This window comes from Herpailurus yagouaroundi, unplaced genomic scaffold, assembly GCF_014898765.1.
Source record: "Herpailurus yagouaroundi ecotype Mexico unplaced genomic scaffold, PumYag 181, whole genome shotgun sequence".
Taxonomy (NCBI): domain Eukaryota; kingdom Metazoa; phylum Chordata; class Mammalia; order Carnivora; family Felidae; genus Herpailurus; species Herpailurus yagouaroundi.
Window position 1 is genome coordinate 32,521,043 of NW_024412412.1, and position 26,930 is coordinate 32,547,972.

The following is a 26,930-nucleotide window of genomic DNA, read 5'->3' on the forward strand; positions in this document are numbered from 1 at the left end:
CCCCCCCCCCCCACACACACACACACATACACAAAGAAAATTGTCAATGGCTGTACAGTATGTTCTTCTGTGATGTTCTTCTACAACAATCCCTGGGACAGATTCCTGGGCAAGTTATCAAGTACAATCAAGATACTGAAAACACCCAAGGTACTCCCGAACAAAGAGCAAACACAGAGCGAAGAGCCCTCGGTGCAAAAGTCGGGCCAGGACAGGGGGAGACAGCAGTGAGATTAGCAGAGTGTGACAAAAGCCCTAAAAGAAGTTCAATGTCCTGTGAGAACACTATGGAGAGAGTCGAAGAACTGGCTTATATGCTCCATTAACACTATGGATCCGAAAAATACAGAACGCGAAACCTGCTTAACATTTTGCAATTAGCTACCTCTCATGCTTTGGCATTTTCTGAATTGCCTCTTTCTCATCAGTCAGTCTTTTGAAAAGCATAAAGATGAGACTTTAAGAAGTTTCATTTTTAATAAGCAAAGGTAAAAACCCTGTTTTTTTTCCCCACGTAATTCTATATAAAATATTGCCATCCCGTTGTCTTTCAACTTCACAAAAGGAATGAGAAATTGAGGCTGTAAAATTTTGCCTTTCAAAGCTGCTGGGCAAGAAAGGGATCTTTTTTTTCTTTTTTTCTTTCTTGCAACCTATTTGTCTACTCTTACTTAGCTGTTTTGGTGGGTTTTTAAAAATTCTAATGAAGGTATTATTTCTCGTATTATGATAAAAAAATAAAGCGCTCAGACTCAGGGGATCCCTTCTGAGAGACAGTGCTTTGTGGCACATGCTCACAAGTTCTTGGTCTCAATGATATCAGACACTATCCGGGGCGATTTAATTACTGCCTGTCCATATCAGCCTTCTTTGCCAAGTTCCCCACCCCCCCCCCCCCCCACCAAAAGAAGGATGAAGACAGCCATTCTTCTGTGATTCACTGTGCCCAATTAATTCTGAATAGACAAGCTGGAACACACCAAAGGAAGCCACTTCCCCATTTACTTTACGGACGTGAATTTCCTCGCCACATTTCTGAAATTGTTCGAAGTCGGATGCTCTGGGCAACAGCGGGACCCTGACACTTTACGGGTTCTTGGGGAAGCCCGTGAGGCCAGGTGAGGAGAAAACCGAACCCTCCCCACAAGCCCCTGAGCCAACAACCCGAATCTCCACCTGTTCTGCCTTCACACACCTCTTCCTGTCTTCTTTCCTAAATCCTACACTGCCCAAGCCTGCCTGTTGCAGAGTACCTTCTCTGTTATCATTAATCCCAACCTTTTTTTTTTTTTATTTTAATGTTTACTTATTTTTGAGAGACAGAGAGAGCACAAGCAGGGGAGGGGGACAGAGAGAGAGGGAGACACAGAATCCGAAGCAGGCTCCAGGCTGTCAGCACAGAGCCGGACGTGGGGCTCGAACTCGTGAGGCGTGAGATCATGACCTGAGCTGAAGTCGGACGATTAAGTGAGCCACCCAGGCGCCCCAGCCTTTTTTGCACTAGCTGCGCTGTCACATAATTTAAGAGAGCAGGGAATTTATTTAACAATCTCTCTGATCCTCTCTGCAAAAATCAGCACAGTCCTGGGACAGGAGTGACTCAAGAATGAATTTTGACAGCTCAGATGTAAAACAACACTCTGATTTGAATTTCAGGTACAGCTGCGTGAAATAGAGAACTCGAAATAGTCTCCGACCAGACAATATAGGCATTCCTGCCCTTGCTTAGAAGTTCTCCCTCTTTTTCGCTTCGAGATCTCGAAGGTCTCACTTTTTACATTTGTATTATGAATGGTTTTCTCGCGTATGCTCTTTCTCTCTCTAAGAATTTCTAGAGATTAAAAACAAAATCGCAAGAAAAAACAGCTTTGCCTTCAATAGTGGCAGGGATAGAGAAGCCCCCCATTGAGTATTTTAGAAATCCTAGGGGCCACTGAGACAATGACGCCACCTCCCTGGGTGTCAGAAAACCTGGCTTCTAGTCACTTTCCCAAAGAATGCAGAAGACAAAGACTTTTCTCTGGTCCTCCACCTCTCCATCGGCAAAGGAATAGCTCCTCTGTCCACCAACCTTTCCCCCCTTCTGTGCAGATTTTGATTCCGAGGCTAAAGCGCTGGACAGAAAGTATGGGGACTTGGTCACGACTTCTAATTCTGTCACTGGCCTGCGAAATGACTCTGGGCAAATCACTCCCTCTGAGATACACGCCCATCTGTAAAACAAAGGGACTGGGTCTGGGATCCATTCCCGGGGATGAGCGTCTGTGAGTCTATGGCCGAGATGTTAAACTTAATTACTCTTCTAAGCAACTTCCTGATTGACCGTATCCGACTCTGACCATCTCACCCCTGATGGGCTCACACGCTCTATCGAATTCCACCCGGGTAGATCTCTCTGCCGTGACTCTCCTGACTTTGCCCGGTGTCTATAACTCCTGGGGTCTGGAGTGGCCTCTTGGCTCCTGGGCGTCCTCATGCTGCACGGACTCTGCTCTCTGGGCGAATGGGAACCCACGGGGCCCCGGATACTCTTTCTCTCCACGCTAGCGAGGCCTCTTCTCTTTCCCAGAAAAAGGCTCTGCCTGACTAGCAAAGGCTTCATTTTTCTTTTTAAATTTTTTTTTTTTTCCAAACGTTTATTTATTTTTGGGACAGAGAGAGACAGAGCATGAACGGGGGAGGGGCAGAGAGAGAGGGAGACACAGAATCGGAAACAGGCTCCAGGCTCTGAGCCATCAGCTCAGAGCCTGACGCGGGGCTCGAACTCCCGGACCGCGAGATCGTGACCTGGCTGAAGTCGGACGCTTAACCGACTGCGCCACCCAGGCGCCCCTAAGGCTTCATTTTTCAAGACCAGGTTCCAGGAAGGCAATCTTGTGCTGCAGGAAGTAGCGCGAGAAATCCTGAAAGGCAGGCGACCCAGACAGAGTAAAACAAACCCGGGAAAACACCCAAAGCTCGCCCCCTGCCCGGCCCCAGTCACTGCCGCGTCCCATCTTGTCTCCCACGAGAGCCACGCCCCAGCAGGGCTTGCAGATGAAATGTCCTGAAAACGAGACACAGTTTTCTATGGGAATTTTCTGTCCTTGGTAATAAGTAATCAGACGCTGGCTTCCAACCATGGGACCGAGCTTAATTACACTTCAGAGCATGTGCCCCGGCAGCCAGTAATAACCACCAGTTCAGAAAGATTAGACTTGAGTAGCTTTAATCTGCGTGGATATGCAACGATGGGAAGAAAGGCGATCCATTGTGTCTGGCAAGTTCCCCGCGCCCACCTCAGCTCTGGGCACTTGCTCCGCTCCAGATTTTTGCAGAACTACATACAGAGCAGCTCAAGGTTTTATCGCACTGCGAATTTTAAATGAGAGATCAGTCCCTTCTATGAGCTACATTTTAGCAATTATGTTCACGTGATTCTACATCACGCATTAACCACCTTCTACCCTCCACCAGGCTTGTCTCCTATTTCTTTTCTGTGGGGAAGAAGGGTTAGGTTCAGCCTCCCAAAATTGTACGGGCCAATCAGGCCGGCTGACCAACACTCACTGAACCATTTCTCCAACCGGAAGCTGGGGAGTAGCACGTAGCTAAATCTCGGGAGGGGAGAAGTTCTAGAGTATGTTCACCATCACCAAATATCTCAGAATTTCCAGGACGGTGCCTCTTTCAAAAATTTCCATCCATCTGTCCCCACAAATACACCCTAACCTGTCAGTTTTCAAGTCCTGATTATTGGTTGAGAAAATGGATTAGAACGTGGGGTGTAGATCCACACGGATTCAAGAAGTGTTGCTGGGCTGTTACTGAAAAAGGGACACCTGGGTATCACCACAGTCCCGTGATGTTTAAATCAATGCACAGGCGTCCGCCCTTGCGGCTGGAGGAACTCGAGTGGAAGATGTGTTGCTAGAAAGGAAAGACGTTCAGCTCACTGGATGTACTTTCCCAGGCTGGGGAGAACGAATGACCCTGAGATGCAGCAGAGAAGAATGGACAGAATACGTGTGAAACCACGGACCGAGGGTGTTTAAATTCGCACAGAGCTGGAAGGGAGCCCACTCGTCAGCCCCAAGTTGGAGAGCACCCTGAAACGACTTGGGGGCCAAATTCCACAGAAGCAGTGCTGTAAGGGGATAGTTGGAGGCTGTCACATTTTGATGACAAAGTGCCAGGCGGTGTCCTGGGAGTTTTATACAGATTACCCTACTGAATCCTTGCAGCAAGCGTGCAAGGGGTATGTAATACGTAATTACCATTTTAGGTAAGAAAAATAAAACCTAGGGGTCAAAGGACTTGTCTCAGCCTGCAGAATCAGCTTACTGGCATACCCTGGACCCAAGTCCCTGCCTTCAGGATCTGAGTTCTTTCTGTTTCAGTTTGTTTGTTTGCGGTAACAATTACTGGGTTTGCTGTTTTTTGTTTTTGTTTTTGTTTTTGTTTTTCCTGAATATAAAAGTACATACCAAGTAAGGGTGCAAACCAGAACGTAAGAACTGGTCACCTATCTGACCCCAGCGTCCACCATCTTGCCATTTCACTGGGCGACCACCTCCTCATTCACAATATTTCCCCCTTTCCTGACTCACCACTGAAAACACACCCACTAGACAGGCTCCAGGGGAGAAACAGCGGCGTAGACGAAGCCAGAAACTGTGGGGAATTTGCACGCTGCGTTGGCATGCTTCCCTTTGCATTTCTGGAGTGATCCGTGCCTTCCAGACTTGAGTCTACACGAAAGAGGCTCACTATCTGCAGTGAGGAACAGCCTGGTTACTGAGTGCTCAAGGCCGCCCCGCCTAAGATGATAACACAAGGCAAAGGAAGTGGCCTTGGATGGAGAGGGGGCTCAGGGGGCACACACAAGGGAGCTTCAGAGACTCTGAGTTGGGTCAGAGGGATGCCAAGTCAAGGCTGCCCAGAGGGAGGACGTCCAGAGAGGCTACTATTTCAAGCTAGGACAGCAGCAAGAATGATATCTGCAAAGTCCCGGACGTTCAATCTGCCCCATGATTTCACAGCTGCCATCTCTTTTCATGCCCTCACAACTCCGTGGAGTCAGCAAGGCAGATTTTACGTCACTTTCACAGAGGGGCAGAATCCAGATGACGCTTGGAGACGCCAAGTGACTTGCCTAAGAGCCAGGCAGTGCAGGGCCAAGCTTCCCGATTTCTAGCCCAGGGTTTGTCTCCCACAGCCTGCTTTCTCCCCAAAGCATAAAACCGCCATCACCAGGAAAGACAATTAAATGGGAAAGAAAAGAAGGCACAAGTAGGTTGTCATCGTTTTTTTCTCTGTGCTTTGGACAAGTGGGTTCCCCTCTCTTCCATGAAACCTTTAAAACATATTTATGGTTATTTCACAAGGGTACGGTGTGACTGCTAAAAATAAATCACGGGGCGCCTGGGTGGCGCAGTTGGTTAAGCGTCCGACTTCAGCCAGGTCACGGTCTCGCGGTCCTTGAGTTCGAGCCCCGCGTCGGGCTCTGGGCTGATGGCTCGGAGCCTGGAGCCTGTTTCCGATTCTGTGTCTCCCTCTCTCTCTGCCCCTCCCCCGTTCATGCTCTGTCTCTCTCTGTCCCAAAAATAAACGTTGAAAAAAAAATAAAAATAAATCACAGCGATCCAAATGTTTTCCCTGTCTAGAATTACCTGTGTCTACATGGCTGGGCTTATACTGGTTAGTGGATGGCACCTTCCTCTCATACAAGACTCTGGATCTACTCCATAATTTCTCATGAGCACAGACTGAGAAGGAGAGAACCAGTAAATGTGCTGTAGAGAAATATGGATGTTGTAAGACTCCACAAGTATCTTTACAGATATCAAACAGAACACCCGGTCTCAAAAGTCTGAAGGAGGAAATGCACAAGAAAAATATAAGCATTGATGTGGACTAGTAAAATCCAGATTTATCTTTACACAAATTGAAAGACTTTACAGAATCAGAAAAATCAAAAACACTGATAAAACTATGGGTGGGATGGGGAGGGGTGAAAACTACAGATTTGGGGTCCTTTTACCTTTTTTCCCAGTAAAGCGTAATATTTGAGGTTTGCTACCTTGATGCACAAATTTTTAAGAAAGGAATTCAGAAATTCTGCCTGGAGCGAACTGTCAATATTTTAGGAAGGAACAGGAAGAAAAGAAAGTCATGATTAATAATGAACCCATTTTGGGGCGCCTGGGTGGCGCAGTCGGTTAAGCGTCCGACTTCAGCCAGGTCACGATCTCGCGGTCCGTGAGTTCGAGCCCCGCGTCGGGCTCTGGGCTGATGGCTCAGAGCCTGGAGCCTGTTTCCGATTCTGTGTCTCCCTCTCTCTCTGCCCCTCCCCCGTTCATGCTCTGTCTCTCTCTGTCCCAAAAATAAACGTTGAAAAAAAAAAATTAAAAAAAAAAAAAAAATAATGAACCCATTTTAAGTGGCTTATTTTTTTTTAACTTTTTTTAAGTTTATTTATCTTGAGAGAGAGAGAGAAAGAGAAAAGGAGAGAGAATTCCAAGCAGGCCCCACACTGTCAATGCAGAGCCCGATGTAGGGCTCGAACTCACTAACCATGAGATCATCACGTGAGCTGAAATCAAGGGTCAGATGCTTAGCCGACTGAGCTACCCAGGCACCCTTAAGTGGATTATATTTTAATGAACAAGCAAATATCAAAAGCAGAAGCAGATTGCTGAGCCCTATCAATTGATTAAGATTCCCACAATGAACGTGTTTTAGTCACCTATAGCAGCTGTAAGACATTTTTAAATATTCACAATTAGCAAAATGATTACCTTATTAGCTGTCAATATTAAGAGAGGAAAAGTTAATCTTGTCCTCAAAGACAGAAGTTATTTTCTTTGCCTGCCTTCCTCCCTTCCCTCCCTCCTTCCTTCTTTTTTCTTTCTCTCTTTCTTTCTCCTCTCTCTCTCTTTCTTTCTGCTATTAAATAGTGACAACACCCACATAGGAAATCTTCACCCTGGGCTTACCACCATTTAAGCGGTACGGGTTTCTGGAAGCCCAAATACACGAATCAGACTTCTTCCTCCCTAGTTCACTTATTTATCATTTCTACCAACAATCAACATGGTAGATTCACCTGTAAACATGTGGAAGACACAGATAATGAAGTGAGCACAAGCGTTGTGTCTCAACCAGAAAGAAAGTCGACCGCGTCCATATGCTCCACTCTCTGACATTACGACGTTAAAGATCTCATTTCACCGTACTAATTATCCGGTACGTGTCACCACGCACCAGTTTCCAGAAAGAATGCATTAAGGCAGTAACCCGTGTATATGCAATTCTCATCTATCAAACTTGTTGCGCATCCAACACTAACTGGTCAATTAACCAGAACCAGAGAGTGCTTTCAACAGACATATCGAATGATTGATGTCGGCCAATGGGCTTAAAAGGGCAGGTCTGTCCTCCCGGAGTTCCTGATTTAAGAACCTACAGGTAGCTCACCCCTCAATTACACATAAAGAGATCAAAAGATCACTGGCATTACAATGCAGTATGCCCTAAGGGCCGGATGATGGCCTCAGTAAGTGCTCCAGCGGTCCAAAAGGAAACGTTATGGATTGGTGTGGTTAGAAGCCACACGATAAGGAAGAACGAACTTGAACTAGGCCTTGAAAGATGGGCGGGCAGAGAAAAATCCTGTGCTTGTCCACAGAAGGGGTTGGTGATTTCTGCTGCTGTGATCCATCATGGGTAACACCAGCCCAGGATGGAAATGAAATCATACATTAACTCTTAGAAGTTATGCTAGAATGAGCTTCTGATTACTGTTTTTAATATTAAGGGTCTAGAGGGAGGTGTTCTCCATAAGTTATTAAGACTGGCTTTTGAGAGTTCAAATGAAGAGTCAACACATGACTGAACAAAACCCTAAATAAACAAAGTCACATAAAGGAAAGAGAATGGCTTCCAGGACATCGGGTCCAGTCTCCTCCCTCAATGCACTCATGCATGCATCGAATGAGAGAATAAGCTTTTACCGTGAGAATTCCCGGGCAGCCGGGAAAGATACTAATGGAGGCAGGACCTAGTGACGCTCACTTACCTCCGGGTCTCCAAGAAAGAGGGAACGTCAGCAAAGGATATTTGTGCATTCCGATGTCAAGGAAAGAGCTTCCTGGTGTGGGACACAGATGCAAACTTGCTTCCCCGGGGACTTTGAACATTCCTGGCCTCTTGCAAGACAGCTGCCCCCGGGGTGTTCTCAGCCCGATATTAAAGGTCACATCTACCTCGTCCTGATTGCAAACCTACACACAACTTGTGATTATGGTTTATCGTGGAGACAATGGGCTGGTTCCTGTGTAATTTCCCATTGCACTAGTGTATCTTACTAGCACTATGAGGTCAAACCACTGTCGAGAGAAATAGTCCTTCGAGTTGGCCTCAGAGAGAAGACTTAAGACCGTGACTTAATACCACTTAACTTGCGGGGGGTCGGTAAGGTACGCTGGCTGCCGTGTGCCACCCTTACGGGAGTCCTCAGGCGGCTGGGCGGTGAAACACTGACAAATTCCTATTCACTGGGTTACACATCAAAAGGCTAAGAGCGTTTCTACTGTTCCTTCCACCATCTCGTGTCATCAATGACCCTACCCCAGGACAATGAGAATATGACGGTTATCAACCACTGTACGGTCCATTATACGGACCTTTTTCTTTTTCTCTCACCAATTTTATTCAGCATTGTAGGAGAGGTTCCAGCCAGTGCAAAAGACCAAGAAAAAGAAATAAAAGGCATACATTTTGGGAAAAGAAGCAGACAACAAGATCCTGTATTTATAACACCCTATGGTTCTTAGGATACCAAAAGCACAAACAACAGGACCAAAAAACGGGACAATCAGACTTCTTCAAAATTAACAAGTTTCGTGCGTCGAAGAGTACCATCAAGAAAGGGAAAAAACAACCCACAGAGTGAGTTTTCAAATCATATCTCTGACAAGAGACAAAATGTCCTTACAAGTCAATCATAAAAAGGCAAATAGCACAATTTTAAGATGGGCAAAATACGTGAACGAACATTCCTACAAAGAAGATATCCAAATGACCAAAAGGCACATGAAAAGATGCTCACTGTCATCAGCCACCAAATCAAAACCAAAGTTAGATACACTTTACACACACTAGCACGGCTATAATAAAAAAGACAGGGCACTTGGGGGGCTTGGTCGGTTGAGCCTAAGTCTTGATTTGGCTCAGGTCATGATTCCAGGGTCATGGGATAGAGCCCTCCACTCTCAGTGCGGAGCCTGCTTGAGATTTTCTCTCTCCCTCTCTCTCTGTCTGTCTATCTTTCTCCTCCTCTCTGCCCTTCTCCCCCACTCATGCTCTCACTCCCTCACTCTCTTTTTATGGACTCCATCAGTGTGCTCCCCATCCTCTGGTTTCTGGCTGAGGTACGGGGGGTTCCATACAACGGAACACAACAACGGTTGCACCCTGCTCCATGCAGAGAGCTCATATGTTGCTGACACCTTGCAGCAGAACAGACAGGACCAGAAAATAACGCCACCAGCTTCAAGACCCGGGGAAAGCTCACCACATAGAGCTTGCGCCAGATGACAGCCCATTCTCGCAGGGTCGACGTGAGCTCCTGCACCAGTGGGAGCTCACCAGGGATCACGGTCTCGTGCTGCCTAAAGAGAACCAGACAGAGGCTCGTGTTACTCTGGGTCGGTCATCCCTGCTTTTCTTGACAGAGGTCATATTCCCCACAGGTCAAAGACGGGAGTGGGGCTGGTTAGGCTGGAGACAAGACAAAACTCACCCGTTGTGGGGAAATTTGTTTGGAAGACTTTATTACCCCTAGGCATCTGAGGGAAAGAGAAGGACCTTACCGCCGCAGCTCTCAAAAGGAATCGTTTCTGCAATGAGATGGACCCATGGCCCAGCCTGGACTGCCCCATTTCGGATCGTTACAGGAGCAATGGTTATCAGCCACTGCTGGCTTCGGTGATTCCGAGGGATGGAAGCCCCAAAGCCAGTATTTTAGCTCGTTCTGCCAAGCAACCGTTTCATTAGGGAGAGAGGGTGAAGTGTTCATGGCACAGGGGTCGTGGGGCTTGTAACCTCAACCAGGACCTGCTGCTAGGGACCGAGGCAGTGCTCTCTTATGAAGTGATGCTCAGGATTCTTATCTGCTGCCTCGCTGCACTGAAAACGCATACAAACCAAACTCCTCACTCGCTCACAGGAGACTTACAACAAAGCGGGCCCGATATCTATTCGCATCAATCCTCTGCTATTTTTATGATGAGCAAAAGGAGAAAAGGAGAGTAAGGGCAAGCGAACAAATGGCAAATAGTGGTAGGATTGCCAGACTTAATTAAGACTACAAGACGCCCAGTTAAGTTTGGATTTCAGACAGATTAAAATAATCTATAATCTATAATCTGTATTATATTATATATGTAATATATATAAGACATGTAATATATAAAACATATAATTATATAATTAAAATTATAATATTTACTATATATAAATTATATAATATATATTATATATAATTATAATAAATATATCACCTATAGTATATATTATGTTTTATACATTATTATACATTATATTATGTTATTATATATTGATATTTATTAATATTAATATATATTATATACCATGTTATATTACATAATATATTATATTATACATCATGTATTATATAATGTATGTTGTATATACAATATATATTATATATGATATATACGTATATATAATGTATATATACATATATATGATATATACGTTATATTATAATTGTATATACAACATATATAATATAATATATGATATATAACATATATAATATAATCTAAAATAATTTTTTTAGTACAAGTATGACTCATGAAATACCTGGGTCATATTTACTGTAAACAAGTACTTGTTGTTATCTGATTTTCACCTGGGCACCCTGCATTTTTACCTGTCAGCCCTAGTTAATGGGATCATGCCTCCCTGCGTGCCCTTTCGCCAGCGTGACAATGGAGGCTTCCCCAGGGATGGCCCACTGGAAGGAAGCTTCTCCGGAAGGGCAGGACGCCTGGTTTTCAGCCTTGGTTCTGCTACTGAAAAGCAGCCGTGTGAACTGGGGCATGTCTCCACCTCTCGTCTAAAAAACACGGATGCAGAACTTACGACTGAGACTGTCCTTTGATGCCTTGAGCCTGCGTGACTCTGATCCGTTCCACTCTCTATGAGCCCTGGGATGCCAGGCTCTCCTTCCCTCCTTAACTCTCCGGCCCCTGGGCTCACCAACCACACCGTGTCTCTCTCTTCCACTTCAGGCCGAGCGTCTTACTCCTCTTACTGGCCACAGAGGAAGTACTTTCCAGGACACACGGCAGGGTGGATGAAAAACAGGAACATCCAAAACTTGATGGATATTATCTGCAGGCCACGTTCAGACACATTGTTTCATAATTTTACATTAAGCTCAACCAACGTAGGGCCAGATTTATCGCCCCCAATCTGCACTGGAAAAGTCCAAGGTGCAGTGAGTCTACCTGACTTGTCTAAGCTTTAGTGCTGGTTACTGTAGGGATGCAGCCTGCCCATCTCTGTCCCAAGGGTGACAAACTGGGGGCTCTCAGATCTTACCCGCAAAAGAGTGCCAAAGCTTCACGTATGTGCACACATGAGCACGCAAACACTCAGTGAGCAGACAGCACAAAAGGAAGGTAAGGGCCCTTCATTCATTCATTGCCCGTCTTTAGGATTCTAGGGAAGGATGCCAGGGAGGAACAATTGTAACAGAAAGAACCACGTCAGGAAAAGGTTTTTATTCACTTCCCTCTCATATGAGAAGAGAGAAATCCTGCACAAAAGAAACTCTTTAATGATAATTTGACATCTTCACCAACTTCTAGGAGCCTTCCTGGAATTGGAACTTACCCTCGGTCTTCCACGGTTGCCTCCTTCAAATGGATATACGTTTCAGGGAAAATCCCCTACAGAGAGAAGAACTTTGGTTACGTGGCTATACGAAACTCAGCGTAAAGAGCACAGAGAGCATCAGGAATGAATGAGGAAGAAACAGGATGCCTGGACAGTGGCTAGAGTTTGCGGCCAGGCTTGCGGGAGGCCAACCATCCTGACTGACACCTAAACGAAAGCATGGCTGAAAAGACAGAAATTAAGAGCTGGGTTCCCAGAGCCTAGGAGAGATGCTTCCCCAGTGGACAGGCAAACATGTCCGGGTCAGCTCAGGGCCGCAGTAATGTCAAGGACTTTCACAGTGAGATCCTAAAACCCTCCAGATCGTACCATGAAATGCTTCCCTTTAAATGGCTTCACATAATTAGTGACATGGAGGGCTATGTACTTAGTGGCCCATAAAATTACAGTGATTTTCTAAAACAATCCCTGTCAGCACTTTTACTTAAACCAAATGTGCCCCAAATCAATTAGTTCTAATTATCCAGTCTCAAATGGCTCTCCATTCTATATTCCTAAGGGGCGATTCTCCATCGCTATTGTGACACTGCCCATGGGAGAACCAAGGCCCAGGCGGACCCCAGAGAAAGACTGGAAACCAATCAGTAGAAACTGAAGAAGCGAAGATCAGATCTAACCACCAGAAAGCAGGTCATGGATCTGAGTTTTCCTAAATGCCAGCGGCTTCTATTGTTTCCACTGGGTGATACGCTCATCAAGAAATGGAGAAACTGCTATCTGAAAAAGGCGTTGCGGCTCTTTGTTTTAAGGGCAGTGTGCAGGCCAGACCAGTAGAAGTCGGAAAAGAGCTCATTTAATGGGCAACCACTGGCCCAACTGCTCCCAGCCCAGCACCTGCAAAGGTCAGTGCGACCCGGCAGACGTCCTGTGTCGGGAGTGGCTGATCGCAAAGGTGGGAGAGGAATATCCTCCTACCTGGGGGACCGGGTCAAAGACGTGTATGTACCCAGGGATCCTTAATGCATTCAGTGACCGACCACTGGGGTCAGCGTGGTGTCCGGTTTCGTGTGCTGTGTTTGCCTGAATAATACTCTTCTTTCTCCATTTTAGCCCTTTGTCAACAAAACAGGAAACAGCAAGAAAATCTGAGATGGAGCTGTTCCCACAAGTGGTGATGGCAGGACAGATCCTGCCACTGCTTGAGTCAAAGGCAGAATGGCCATCCTTTCCTGCCAGGCAGGAAGAACCCCCCAAACAAGTACATTACCTTCCCCTCCACAGGGTGTCTAAGTAAGAAAGTACCACGCCAGTCTGTTACTGAGCAGCCCCAGAACACACACAGGAGCAAGGGGACACTGACCTCTTTCATTACAGAGGAAGGACTCAAAGTCATGTTGGGAAACCGATCAAATGGTTAAAAACAAACAAAAACGGGGAGCAGGAAGTCAGCAAGTGATGAATCACTTAAAGCAATAGTTACGTGGAGCCATATTTGTAGGTTAAAATGCGATGTAACACTGCTAATCCCAAGGAATATCCTCACAGCAGATTTTTCTCATCAAGGAGGGTAACAGCCCAGCTACAATTTTTGGGCGTTCGTAATCTGATGACTGGTCTCCTCCCAATACCTGGGAGAAGTCCAAATCAAAGACAGAAGCATGCGAAATAAAAACAGTGACTTATTTTATAACATCTAAGCAGACTACCAGCAGATGACTTATGCTAAATTTACAGACCTGACGGTTTTCCTGTTAACAGAATATTTGTTTCGTTGCATTACCACTCTGTTCTCTGTAGGCATCCTCCCTCCATGAGAGCATATGCCCACCTACGGCCATTTGATTGCTCTGGTAAATCTGAGCCTTGTAGAACTTTTCCTATGCCCATATGATACACAGAAAGGCAGGATGGGGCCCCTATGCGGCTCGGTCAGCTAAGCGTCCGACTCTCGATTTCAGCTCAAGTTATGATCTCACGGTTCATGAGCTTGAGCCGCGCGTTGGGCTCCTCGCTGACAGCTCGGAGCCTTCTTGGGATTCCTTCTCTCCCTTCCTTTCCCTCCCCACTTTCTCTCTCTCTCTCTCAAAATAAATAAACTTAAAAAAAAAAAAAAAGGCAGGATAAACTTGGGGGATAGGTTACTGATTTAAAGCCTATCTCATTTTTGGCTTTCCTTTCTCATTGCAACTTAACTCACTTCAGTAAAAAAAAATAAATAAATAATGACTTTCTAGATATTGCCCTTATCCACACTTCCACAATCATGCAGGGATCAATAATCAGTTTCTGCAAAGCTCTTGGCTTCTTCAGTTTGTAAAACCACAAGCTCGTTTTATCACTGCTCTAAATGGCTAGGTTGGCTGATAAATGACACCCAAAATTTCCATTAAAATAATAGGCCTTTCAAAGAGTTCCTCCCCTAAAGACCGTCAAAGGCAGGAAAACAGCATTAGAAGGGCGTTTCAAATAGGCTGGATCTCTTAATGAAAGGGAGTCAGAAGCTCAACATAATTCATGATGACTATCTGAATTCCCTAGATTCTTCCTGGAGTTCTCCACCAAGAAGATACTTCAACTTAAAAATCAACAAGTAAATGCCAGGTCCTTGTTTGTCCTCCCATTTCATTGAAATGCAACCTTGAATTATCACCGACTTAAAAGAAGCTCTTCCTGAAATCATTCTTCATAAGGCTGAGATTTAAAGTTTAAGGATTTTAAGAAAATGAAGACAAAAAAAAAAAAAATTGAAAAATACACCCAGAACTTGTCATTTAGATCCTAGCAAAGCACTCCATTCACTCTTCAAAGACGACAAGGGCACTAGTTAAGACGGATTTTGATCTATTAGGACATCACAGGATGCCTTAGAAACCGTGGTCGTCTATGCGCAAAAAGGATCCTCACATTCTGTAACTCTCTGAAAGGGGAGAGTGTGGTCTGGGAGCTTGTTTCAACATGATTCACAATCACCAGTTAAAAATCAAGAATTGTGTTTGTTCTTTAAGTTCATATGACCATATCTGAGAATGGGTTTTGGCTCATTTTTTTTAAGTTAGCATTTTTTTTTTTTTAAAGATTGGGGGTTAAGTGGCATAAGTATTCTTGCTCTTTAATAAACTCAGAACTTCAAAACTGTTAACTCCAATCATGTTTTGAAATAACTATCGTTTGGGGCGCCTGGGTGGCTTGGTCGGTTCAGCGTCTGACTTTGGCTCAGGTCATGATCTCACGGTCCGGTCCGTGAGTTCGAGCCCCGCGTCGGGCTCTGTGCTGACAGCTCAGAGCCTGGAGCCTGTTTCAGATTCTGTGTCTCCCTCTCTCTCTGCTCCTCCCCTGTTCATGCTCTGTCTCTCTCTGTCTCAAAAATAAATAAACGTTAAAAAAAAAAATTAAAATAAAAAAAAAGAAAGAACTATCGTTTGCTCTAATTGTGAATAAAATAAACACTGATAGGGCTGACCCCATACCAAGTGGCAGGAGTGTCTATAAACCGAGTGCAAAGATCCTAAAAGGACGGAAGCTCTTGGATTTAGTCTTATCATGCTTTCATTCACACAAGAACATCCCTGTCGTACATCTGGAAAACTTAAAGTCAGCAAGAGATTAAATGAAAATAGTTAAGCTGGAAATGAAAACATGTGGCACAAGAATCAAACTATGGGCAGAAAAATTCAGCATCAGGATTTTGGGCGGGATAAAAAGAACCAAAATTGTGGGAGTTGATACTCGTGTTATGAGCAAATACTCCTTTATTTTGGAAGATTACGAAACGGTCAAAGGTAACAAAATGCGTGTGTGCGTGTGTATGTGAAAATACTGCGTATGACATAAAAGCCAAATATACAAAAAGCCTGACCAAAACAGTGGTTTCTAATGCCCTACACTTCGTAGAAAGGGGCTTCTCTACGCGCTGAGCTCTCTCGAGGGTTATGTGCCCAGATTACTTGTATCTCATGCTGTGTTTGAAAAATAAGAACTGTGGGTTTTGGGTTGTTGTTGTTGTTGTTTTGTGTTGTGTTGTTCACTTCAATGATAAAATCTGAAATGTTTCTCTTCCCCCTTTCCTAATGAGCTATTTTGCATGTGAACTAACTGGGAAATACTACGGCCCTAGCAACTCTGTTCTTTCAAAACAAAGTGCTGACTCCATAGGCTCCAGAGGGTGCTGCGTCAAAGGAAAAGCACTGACCAGACCTAAAATTAACTGAGGGGGGTATTAACATAACTAATAGATTTTCTTCAGCTTGCTGATGAGTAGTTTTGGCACTGGGTACAGGAACCTGCTAGGGTCAGTATTTTTCAAACTCTCTGCCCACGATGAGAGACATTCTCATGGCAACCCGGTACTTAACTATACATAAAATATAATTTAAAATACAGAAAATACATAAACGTATGAGCCGCAAACAAAAGTTGCATGAAACAGGATTTGTCACAGTGTTCCATTTTCTTTTCTACTTTTCAGAGTTTTGGTTCTTGGAAAACAATGGTTAGTAACCCACTAAGTTGATTTCATGACGTATTACTGGGGTTGGGAGGTTCCCGGTTTCGAAACGACGACGCTGGCTTATCCATCTTGTGATAAAGGATAGAATCAAGCAGAAATGGGGGGACGCTTTAGTTCTGGGATGTAAGCATTGGAGCCCAAGGATTAAGAAGAAGCACGGGTCCCCCTGAAAGAGACAGCCAACAATAACAATGTCACTGTATCACCACCCTTTTTAGCTTGAGGGACAGAAAGCAAAATGCCCGACACAGTGTGTGAATTCACCTCTGGCCTCTATCCTTGAGGTGGCAGGTAGGAACACGGCCAATGGGACTTGTGCCATTTTACCTAAACATTGAGGTCAGAGAATGTGTTTTCAGGTCTAAAGAAGAACCATCACAGAGAACACAAACGAGGTCTAGAGACAGCAATGAGCAGAAAATGATTAACACAAAACTAGCAGACAGATTCAGATTAAAAATGGAATGATAAACCATACCTTTTTCGATTTATTTTGGAGGGTATATCCTCTGTACCAACCTGTCAGGGCATAAGAAAACAGTCTTTTATGTTATCTGAGATAATATAAAGACATCAGCAATATGCATCCTCCTATTCTATCAGAGCATTGGCCTGGAATCCAGGGGGCAATTGGCAGACTATTTAGAAAAAGTGCAGTTTGGGTTTATTACACGGCCAAAATTTAGATCTATATGAGAACTTTATTTTCTCCATAGGTAATGGATTTAGAATTCAAATAGAATCATGACTCATCTCCGCTCCTTTAGAGAAAGGATAGAACAACAACAAAACAAGACGGAAGGCAGGTCAACCTCATAATATCTTAATACCTTAGTCATTCATTGTTTTTGCATGAATGAATAAGACTTTCATCAATATGTATAAATTCAAAAGTCATCCAACACTACTAAATAAAGTAAATACTTTAATAATTTATATAGTCTTTCTCTTATCTAAATTCTCAGGTGAAGAACCACTATTCTACAACAATTAAAAAAAATTTTAATGTTTATTCATTTATGAGACAGAGACAGAGCATGAGTGGGGGAGGGGCAGAGAGACGGAGACACAGGGAATCCGAAGCAGGCTCCAGGCTCCGAGCTGTCAGCACAGAGCCCGACGCGGGGCTCGAACTCACAGACCGTGAGATCATGACCTGAGCCAAAGTCGGACGCTCAACCGACGGAGCCACCCAGGCACCCCTCTACAACAATTTTAAATGGCAACAGCGCATCTCACATACACAAACATTTGCACCTAAAAAAGTTGAAACAAACAAATCGTAAAACAATGTTTTAAACAATTCTTGGCAATGCTATATACACCCCCAACAATAGAAAAAAACAATTGTTTGCTTGATGAGGCTTTGAATAAAGGCTTTCACTTCTTTATACAAATTTCAATAAATACACATACACCAATGGATGCTTCTCTACCCTCTATCTGGTAGAGGGAATACACAATTTAATCTGTCCATCAACAGATAACTTACATTAAATATTTATTGGACACCTACTAGAGGTAATTTACTGTAATGATTTTCCTCATTCCCCACGTCCATCAGGCATCAAGCTGGTCATCTTGCCTAAGTAACCCCGGCTGTAAGTGGAATATATGTGTAAAGCAGCCATATACATACAGGGAGTAGATGCAAACCGTACTTAAAGCTTCAGGCATCTGCCAACAGGGTTCTAGAACCCTCTTGTAATTTGTTCCATGCGAAATCGCCCAGAAAACAGACGCACAATCTGTTCCGGGTGTATTGCAAGAAGAAAGCTGAATTTGAGCACAGGGTTAGCAACATTTTCACAAGTTTCTAAGCTGTCAGCATTCAAACCTTTAAAGGATTCGGCTATACTTTTTTTATGGGAAAGAATAGGGTCCTATGTTGTGAAAGCGTTCCAGGTTCGTATCAGGGCCCAAGGTTGGGAAAAAGATATTTGAACAGGAAACCCTGCTCCCAAGTTAGGATGCCAAAGGGCACAAGAGAGCCAGCTGCTAGAACACCAAGCCAGACGTCACTGGCTGGTTTTTTCTGCCACAGGACAATGCCTTCGCCTCAGTCAATGGCTTCAGCCTCATCCTGGCGTGGGGGAGGGGCAGGCAAGCTGAGAAACAATAGTCTCTTCCAAGCACTTTTCGTTGCCCTGTGTCCTACCAAACCGAGATGGAACCGTTTGGACTTTGCTCCACTGTCAGAGAGGAATTTCTCTGTACTTCTGTAAACAGTATTTTTGTGCAGCCATTCATCACAGAATTATGCTTTCTAAACCCGTCATTTCTGAAAGCCTTTTTTTTTTTTTTTAAACCTCCTAAATCTTCTCTAGAATTGTGGTTTGCGTCCAGCCCCCAACTACAGGCACGAAATTATCACACTGAATTTATAGCACGTTCATTTTGCTTGGTGTTCGGCGGCGGCACAGGACCCTCTCTCTGCAGTTTTCGTGTCACTGTCAGGACTCCGTAAGTTCACCTGCTAATACCTGCAAGGGATATAAATAAGCAAGAACACCGTTTTCCAACTGATCCCAATATTTAAGACAAGAGAAGCATCATTAAAATGGAGAGAATGTTGAGGATGGTGAGGCCAGAGAGCTAGTCTTACCTATACGTAGGTGAAATGTCAGTCTCAAACAGTGAGTTTGCAAGCCTGTGAATACACAGAACAGATTGGTGGTTGCCCGGACGCAGGGGGTGGAGGTGAGGGCGAAATGCGTGAAGCGAGTTGAAAGGTACAAACTTCTAGTTATAAAATAATGAAGTCACGGGGATGTCATGTGCAGCAGGACAACCATCGTTAATGATACTGTGTTGAGTATTTGAAACTTGCTGAGAGAGTAAGTCTTGAAACTTCTCATCACGAGGGAAAAGGGTTTCGCAACTACTATGCTCATGGATGTTAACAACACTTACTGTGATGAACAGTTTGCAATAAACACAGATATGGAATTGTTATGTTGTACACCTGGAAAAAAAATGTTGTGCTTCAATCACACCTCAAGAAAACAAAAGCAGGGCGGGGGAGGGGGGGGTGAAGAGCTTCTCACAACCATGGTGAACACCAAAAGCGATTCCAGGCAAAGGGTGGTTCTTCCATTCGGGCACCCAGTCATTTCTGTTTTCCTGGGACTGCCCCAATCCAGGATAAAAATCCGTCCCCTCCGAAACGAACATGCCCGAGAGTTCCAAATTCCACGGGCAAAGTTGCTTCTTTTATCCCGTAGATGTACACATCATCTACGCTGATACAAAAAATAAAAATACAGAAATAAGATGACCTCATATAATGGCAGTACTGAGAAGCGTTCAAGGAGAGGAACATGGCAGGGGATGACTAGTAACAGGGTACATTACTTTAGATAAGGTGATCAAGCTTTCCCTGAGAGAATCGGAATGGAACCAGTCATAAAATGGGAGAAGGCAATTAGAAGGTAGTCCGAGGGAGGCATGATTCTCAACCCTGGCTGCCCATTAGATTTACCAGAGAAATTTTTAAAATGCCGATGCCTGAGCCACATCCCCAATATTCTGATTTAATTGACACAGGTGGGACCCAAGCCGAGCGCTTCTAAAAAGATCCTCGGGTGATGCTGATGTGCAGCCAGGATCGATCGTCAGAGCTATCACACGCCATGCAGGAACTTTGTTTGTTTTCTAAGCACAATGGGAAGCCATCAGAAGGTTCTAAATGACATCACCATGCCTTATGCTTTGAAAACGTTATGCTGGCTCTTACATAAGAATGGACTGTGGGAGGTGAGACATCGTGGAAAGAGGAACCTCAGGGAGGAGACTAGTAGGTAAAGTGAAAATGGGGAGAGATGAAAAGATGCTGGACCCATTTTGAATCAACAGGCGTTGCTCATGATTTCGCTGGGAACAGCCATGACCCAAGGGATGAAAGGCAAATACTCAAGGGCATTCAAATGCTGGGTTTAAGCAACCGAGTGGCTACAATTAATTCTTCGGGATAGGGAGATTGAAAGGAGGAAAGCACTGGGGAATGGGAGGCAGATTCAGGACATGTAGCTTGGCCCTTCTGCTTCCCTTCCTGAGCAAGTAAACCCTGAGCCATTTCGTAGGACAGGGCAATTTAGGCATTTGCAAGGGGGGTGGGGGAGGCCATCCACACAGGGACCAGACTGGCAGGGCGTGTCAGAGCCCAGGCAGAACAAAGTACGCATCCATGGGGACTGGGGGATCTGCAAGAAGGTGAAGAGAAGGGCATCCACGCCCAGGCCGTGGGGATGGGGAATGGTGAAATGATACGAGTTATCAGAGAGAGGATAGGCTGAGGAGAATCTCTGTGAGGGAGAAGGTGTGGTAATCGAGACAGATTATTTCCATACTGCGGAACTGATGAAATCGGTAACTATAATAATGTACTGGACTATTAATACTGGAAGCCAGGTTTCTTACTCTGGAAGGGAGTTACAAGAAAGGAGAAAAAACTAGAATGAACTCTGAGATGCCGGACTGGAACTGAAGGTGCCCATGTGTACGCGTGCCTTCAAAAACAGGCAGAGAGGTCAAAATCAATGGCTGTGTTAACCTGTATTTATACACTCACGCCCGTTATCCCTAGCTCTGCTGACACCTACTAGCTTCTTACTTTTCTAACCCTGATACAGATGATCGCGAGCTCAGAAAAGAAGCTATGGAACTGGACTGGAGAGCAACCAGTCCAGGATGAAGCAGGAAGGCAGAAGATTCCATGACGAGCAAATCCAGGAAAATGAGTGGAGCTGCAGGATCATCTCGTTTGTCTGAACATACGAGGAGGAGCTAAATACTTCTGTCAGGAAGTCTGGATCTGAAAAAGAAGCAGGTCCACAGAGCACCACGTAAAGAAGACACCTCTAGAGAAACATTATTCAAGACGGGAAATGCAATCAAAGGACATTCCACAGCATCCGCTGTTTCTCCTACATAGACCCAATCATCTAGATAATAACTTTTTAAAAGAAATTATATTGCATTTATACTGGGAGATCTCTCTTCGGCACAGACAGGTATATGCGTGGTTGGTGGGGAGTGTAAGAGAGTTATATCCTTATCTTCCGTAAGAAGCAGTTACGAAACAAAAATGCAAAGGGAAATATCAAGTAACAGAAGCACGGTTCTTTGGAAATGAAAAAGCATGTATACTACAAAAACTGGCCGAAAGAGTTGAAAGCGGAACCGGAAACCAAGAGGAGGTGTGACAGGACTGCTGTTTATCATTATAAACTTGCTAGAAACGGCCTGGCCTTTAAAATTATATGCATTTCTGACAAGGATAAAATTGAAAATTAAGGGTAAAACGTAAAGCTGATAAGCCCTGGTCAGCCAGGACTAGGCAAAGGCAAAATTATAGGGAAAGAAAACAGAACAAGGCTGAGGGTGGCGTTGATACAGAGGGACGCTGGCGAATTTGGGGGGACGGAGGGAGGGGGTGCAGATAGGACTGTTCTGTATCTCGTGGTGGCATTTCCTGAGTGCATGCATTTGTCAAAATCTGTGCTCCAAACAGGATGAATTCAACTCAGTACAAATGACGTATTTTTTAAAAATGAGAAATGACTCTCCGCCCACTAGAATGGTTAAAGTTAAAAAGACTGTACCAAGTGTTGGTACAGATATGGGCAATTAGAATTCTCTCACATGGCGGGTAGTTTCACATCAGATTAAACATACACATGACCTATGACCTAGCAGTATCTCTACCTGGAAGTATTCACCCAAGATCAGTATACGTAAGTGACGGATCGCTAAATTCCACTCCTGAAGCTGGTATTACACTGGATTAGTGTTCTACTAAGACACGCATAATCCCATTTATACACAGTTGAAGAGCCGGAAAACTTACACATGGTGACCTACTTTGGAGCGGCAGTTGCTTTTTGGAGCGGGAATTGTGTGGAAGAAGGCAACAGGGTGCTCTTTGGGGCAAGGGAAACGTTCTACATCTTGACTGGGAGTATTAGGTACATGGAGTGCATTCATTCATCAACATTCATTGAACTGAATACCTAAGATGAGTATATTTTCCTGTATATGAATTTCACTGCAATTTTGAAGAGCCATGCAAAACTTTACACTGTCAAATGAGCATTACAAAGTGAGCACCTCAATGGGGCGCCTGGGTGGCTCAGTCAGTTGAGTGTCTGACTCTGGATTTGGGCTCAGGTCATGATCTCACAGTTCATGAGTTCAGGCCCCGCACTGGGCTCTGTGCTGACAGTGTGGAGCCTGCTTGGAATTCTTTCTTCCTCTCTCTGTGCCCCTCCCCAGCTCTCTCTCTCTCTCTCTCTCTCTTTCTCCCAAAATAAGTAAATAAACTTTATAGGAAGAAACAAACCAAAACAAAGTAAGCACCTCAAGGTGATCTAGAATTCCATGATAATGACACTGCTCCCAAATATTACTGAATATTTTTGTCCGAAAATGCCTCCGAAAGCAGTGAAGCATGTATGAAAAAAAAAAAAAAATCACAGGACCATTTTTCCACCATTTTTATTTTAATTGTGCCTCCTTAAAACATCATTGATCTTCACTGCTCATTCTGTGCTCCAAGGCGAATCTGAACGAGTTTTGCAATTTCCAAAAGTTCAGCCACAGATCGGAGATTCATTTACTCATTCAACAGAGAGATGCCAGGAGACGGAGACGTACGACGTCTCCACCCTTCCGAGTCTTTATGATGGGAAGAAAAACACAAGTATCCGTAAGCCCCAGCAAATAACCAAGTAACTGCACATGGGGCTAAATGGTATTAAGGAGGGGCGCCTGGGTGGCGCAGTCAGTTGAGCGTCCGACTTCAGCCAGGTCACGATCTCGCGGTCCGGGAGTTCGAGCCCCGCGTCGGGCTCTGGGCTGATGGCTCAGAGCCTGGAGCCTGTTTCCGATTCTGTGTCTCCCTCTCTCTCTGCCCCTCCCCCGTTCATGCTCTGTCTCTCTCTGTCCCAAAAATAAATAAACGTTGAAAAAAAAAAAGAAAAAAAATTAAAAAAAAAAAATGGTATTAAGGAAGGAGAGTAATGTGGGGGAGGGATGAGTGGGGGTTGGGCTGCCTTAGAAAGTGTGGTTACAAACTCTCTTGGAGGAGCGACTGGAGCCAAGGATTTACATCACCAACGTGACCATTCATTTATTATACATAAAAACACTGGGGGCTCCTGGGTGGCTCAGTTGCTTAAGCGTGGGACTTCGGCTCAGGCCATGGTCTCGTGGTCTGTGAGTTCGGGCCCCGTGTCGCGCTCTGCGCTGACAGCTCAGACCCTGAAGCCTGCTTCAGATTCTGTGTCTCCCTCTCTCTCTGCCCCTCCCCCGCTCATGCTCTGTCTCTCTCTCTCTCTTAATAACAAATAAACGTTTAAAAGAAAAAAAAAAAACCACTCACTGAATGCCAGCAGCCCAGACGTCGTCTTCAAGGAGGAAGGAAATAGATCCATAAACAAATCATTAAATACAAAGGGCTTCTAATGGGAAGGCTGGAAGACACTGGCACACAGAGGGAGAATTATGAATGTCCTGAAGACTCCAAAGGCAATTGCTGAGGGGGACTCAGGACTTCCTGCACCATAAAAGCATTATTTAGATGTGTAACTCATGGAGTTTTGTAAAATCTCTCATTTTGCAATCCCACAATGAACTAGCCACCGCCCCCCCCCCCCCAAGAACAGTAAAGAGTTTTTGTGTTGTAAAATATACAAAAAATTTACTCTTTTAGCCATTTTGAGGTATTCGGTTCAGTGGCGCTAAGTACATTCACGATGTTGCGATAATGTTGCGATCCCCGGAATCAAAGGCCAAAAAACCAGACAGGGAGCCCTTGTTTACACACACCATGACATGGGGGAGGGGAAGGGCCAGAGATGATCCCCAGAGGGAGAGCATGGGCTAAATCCTGTTTTTTTTCCTTTAAGTGTCCCCTGGTCTGGGAGTTTGCTGGGTATATGGCTGGGTTAATTAGGCCAAGGTCAAAGGTCCATCCTCTGTGGGCCAGGTAAACCTGTCCGGGTTTGCTGGCTGGTTTCCAGGGCCAAAGCCTGCCCTCCCATCCCCGAGCCGATGCTCCTCAAAGAGATGGCTGAGGTCCCTCCGGGGAAGCTGGCGAGCTGGAACAGCTGGGTGCAAACTCCTCAGAGGACAGACGGATACAGCTCACTGTCGGATCCCGGTTCCTAGGCGGGCCAGAGCTCTCACTGCCGGCCAGAGCCTCCAACTGCAGGATGCGCGCTTCCCAAAGGCAATGGGCAGCTCACCAGTGCTTTTGGAAATGAGGTCAAAGGCAGAAATGAAAAGGATGCAAAGGCACTCAAAGGTGATTCAAGCCCGTTATACCTGTTTGGGAGACAAATCAGGCTTCCCAGTGAAATATCTTCGCTCACTTTTGTGCCTTTACGATGCACAGATAGATGTTGTTAAGTCTGAGCTCCAAAGGAGCTCAGAGTCCCCTGAAATTTAACACCCTTACTTAAAAAAGAGGAAACACGGGGCGCCTGGGTGGCTCAGTCGGTTAAGCGTCCGACTTCAGCTCAGGTCACGATCTCATGGTCTGTGAGTTCGAGCCCCGCGTCGGGCTCTGTGCTGATGGCTCAGAGCCTGGAGCCTGCTTCCGATTCTGTGTCTCCCTCTCTCTCTGCCTCTCCCCATTCATACTCTGTCTCTGTCTCAAAAATAAATAAAAAAATGTTTAAAAATTAAAAAAAAAAAAAGAGGAAACACAAGCTAGGAATGGGAAAGGTTGTACAGAGTCAACCAGTGACTTAGAATCTAAGCTGAGAATGCAAACACAGGTCTCCTGCCGCCCGGTTCATCACTGCCTCCGTGGCCATGCAGCGGATGAACGGGATGCTTGCTCAAGGCACTGCCTCCCACGGGAAGGAAGCGTGGCCATGGAATCCAACCGGTAGAAAACCCATGCACACTAGCATGCCAAGTCAGTGGAAAAGAAAGAGATGTGGTTTCCGTCTTTCACTTTATTTCTTGAGTGAACAGGAAAGAGTCCCGTCTTTGCGGTACCTGGCACATCGCGGGCAATCGGTAACGCTTAAATGCCTTTATCAGAGAAGGTCTTGTGAGCGAGCCAGTGGTCACGGACAGAACAGATGAATGCAAGGCCAGAACCGTGCAATAAAATCTGCACCTCTAAAACCAGACCCCAAAGCGAGGTCTGAGCAAGGCGTGGGGTCCCATGCCCAACGGGCAGAGCTGGGCAGACCCTAAGCACCAGCCTGGAGGCCAGAATGTCCAGAAAAGAGGAGGCCTGGCTCCTTATGAAGACTCATCTGAAATGAAAAAGCCCCGTTCTGTGCTCACCAGGTCTGCGGGACTCCGTTTCTTCAACTGTGAAAGTAATTAGGCTTTCGTGTCTTAAATTTCCTTCCACAAAAACATTCAACTTTTTCCCCCCAGTGGGTTAGCTCGTAAAATCCGAGTCCATAGCTAAGAATGCCCAAGTTTCTCCTCGTTGCCTACTAGAGATGGTAACGCCAGAGACTTCTTTCAACCAGCCAACAACTCCTGAGACAGGCAGAGGGGCCTGGTCCAGGGTGGGGGCGGGGGCAGACCCAAGCCACAGCCGGCACGACGGAGACACGAGTATCCAAACGCCCACCGCAAAAGGAGGAAACCTCCCTTGGCTTCACAGACACCCCGAAGCTCGGCGACACCGGGGGAATTCAATTTCCCCTAGTCTGATCAACATCATCGCTCTGGTTTGCCAACTCCCTCTTTCCTGGATGTCGCCTTTTCCTTCTTTCTTGTTTAAGGCAAAGCAGTCCGGCCGGCAGTCAGCTGTCTTGCCAGGAGCTCTAACTGCCGTCCTCTGTGATGTGGGTCTCTAGCTTCTCCAACTAGTTCAAGGAAGCTGAAACGATGGGATGTGGCGCAACTCACCCCGGCGCCGGGATCAGCATCAGCGCCGATTTGCGAGAGGGACGGGAGAGGGATGCAGGTTTGGGAGTGAGGAATCCACGAGAACGCAGCAAGATCTATTTAAGGAGGCCCATTTCCATAAAGACCTATGTCTGGCTCCACGGGGCTCCGAGGGGTTGGGAGACTGTGCACCCCAAACCCCGCTCTCAAAGGCTCTCTAACCTCGTCGCTGGTGGAACAGAGACACGGGTGAGGGGAAGGCACGCTTGCGTGGCCAGTTTGCCGAGGATTTCTGGAAACGCAGCGCAGGCTGCTCTTTTCAGGTAACCGTCTGAGCCTACTGAGGAGGCCACCGAGGGAAAGGGCACGCATAAACGCGGCCTTACTCTCTCAGGGGAGAACAGAGGCCCCAGAAAGAGAGGAAACTCCTCCCGGGCGGAGTACCGGAAACATTCGTGTTTTAGCTTAGAGCACAAGTAGGGTGAAGGGGGCAATGCCCCCCTTGCCGATGACCCAGCAAGGTCATCGCCAATGACCCAGCGCCGTCCAGGGAGCCCCACCAGTCTGGGACACTTAGTACTAACTTGCTCCGAGTTCCTCGGCGCGATGCATCCTAAAAATGAAAGGGCAAAGCTGTACTTACAGACTCTTT

At 45.5% G+C, this 26,930-nt stretch overlaps 1 protein-coding gene across 3 annotated transcripts in view; it reads right to left on the minus strand.

Moving 5' to 3' along the window:
* Nucleotides 1–26,930, minus strand: part of DOCK5 (dedicator of cytokinesis 5) — a 224,963-nt gene that overhangs the window by 126,144 nt on the left and 71,889 nt on the right. For all 3 annotated transcript variants that reach the window (XM_040490247.1, XM_040490248.1, XM_040490249.1), the window contains exons 3-5: nt 16,896–16,936; nt 11,908–11,963; nt 9,557–9,653 (exon numbers count right to left, since the gene is read on the minus strand). In XM_040490247.1, coding sequence (XP_040346181.1) covers nt 9,557–9,653; nt 11,908–11,963; nt 16,896–16,936 — 194 coding nt within the window. The remainder of the gene's footprint in view (nt 1–9,556; nt 9,654–11,907; nt 11,964–16,895; nt 16,937–26,930) is intronic.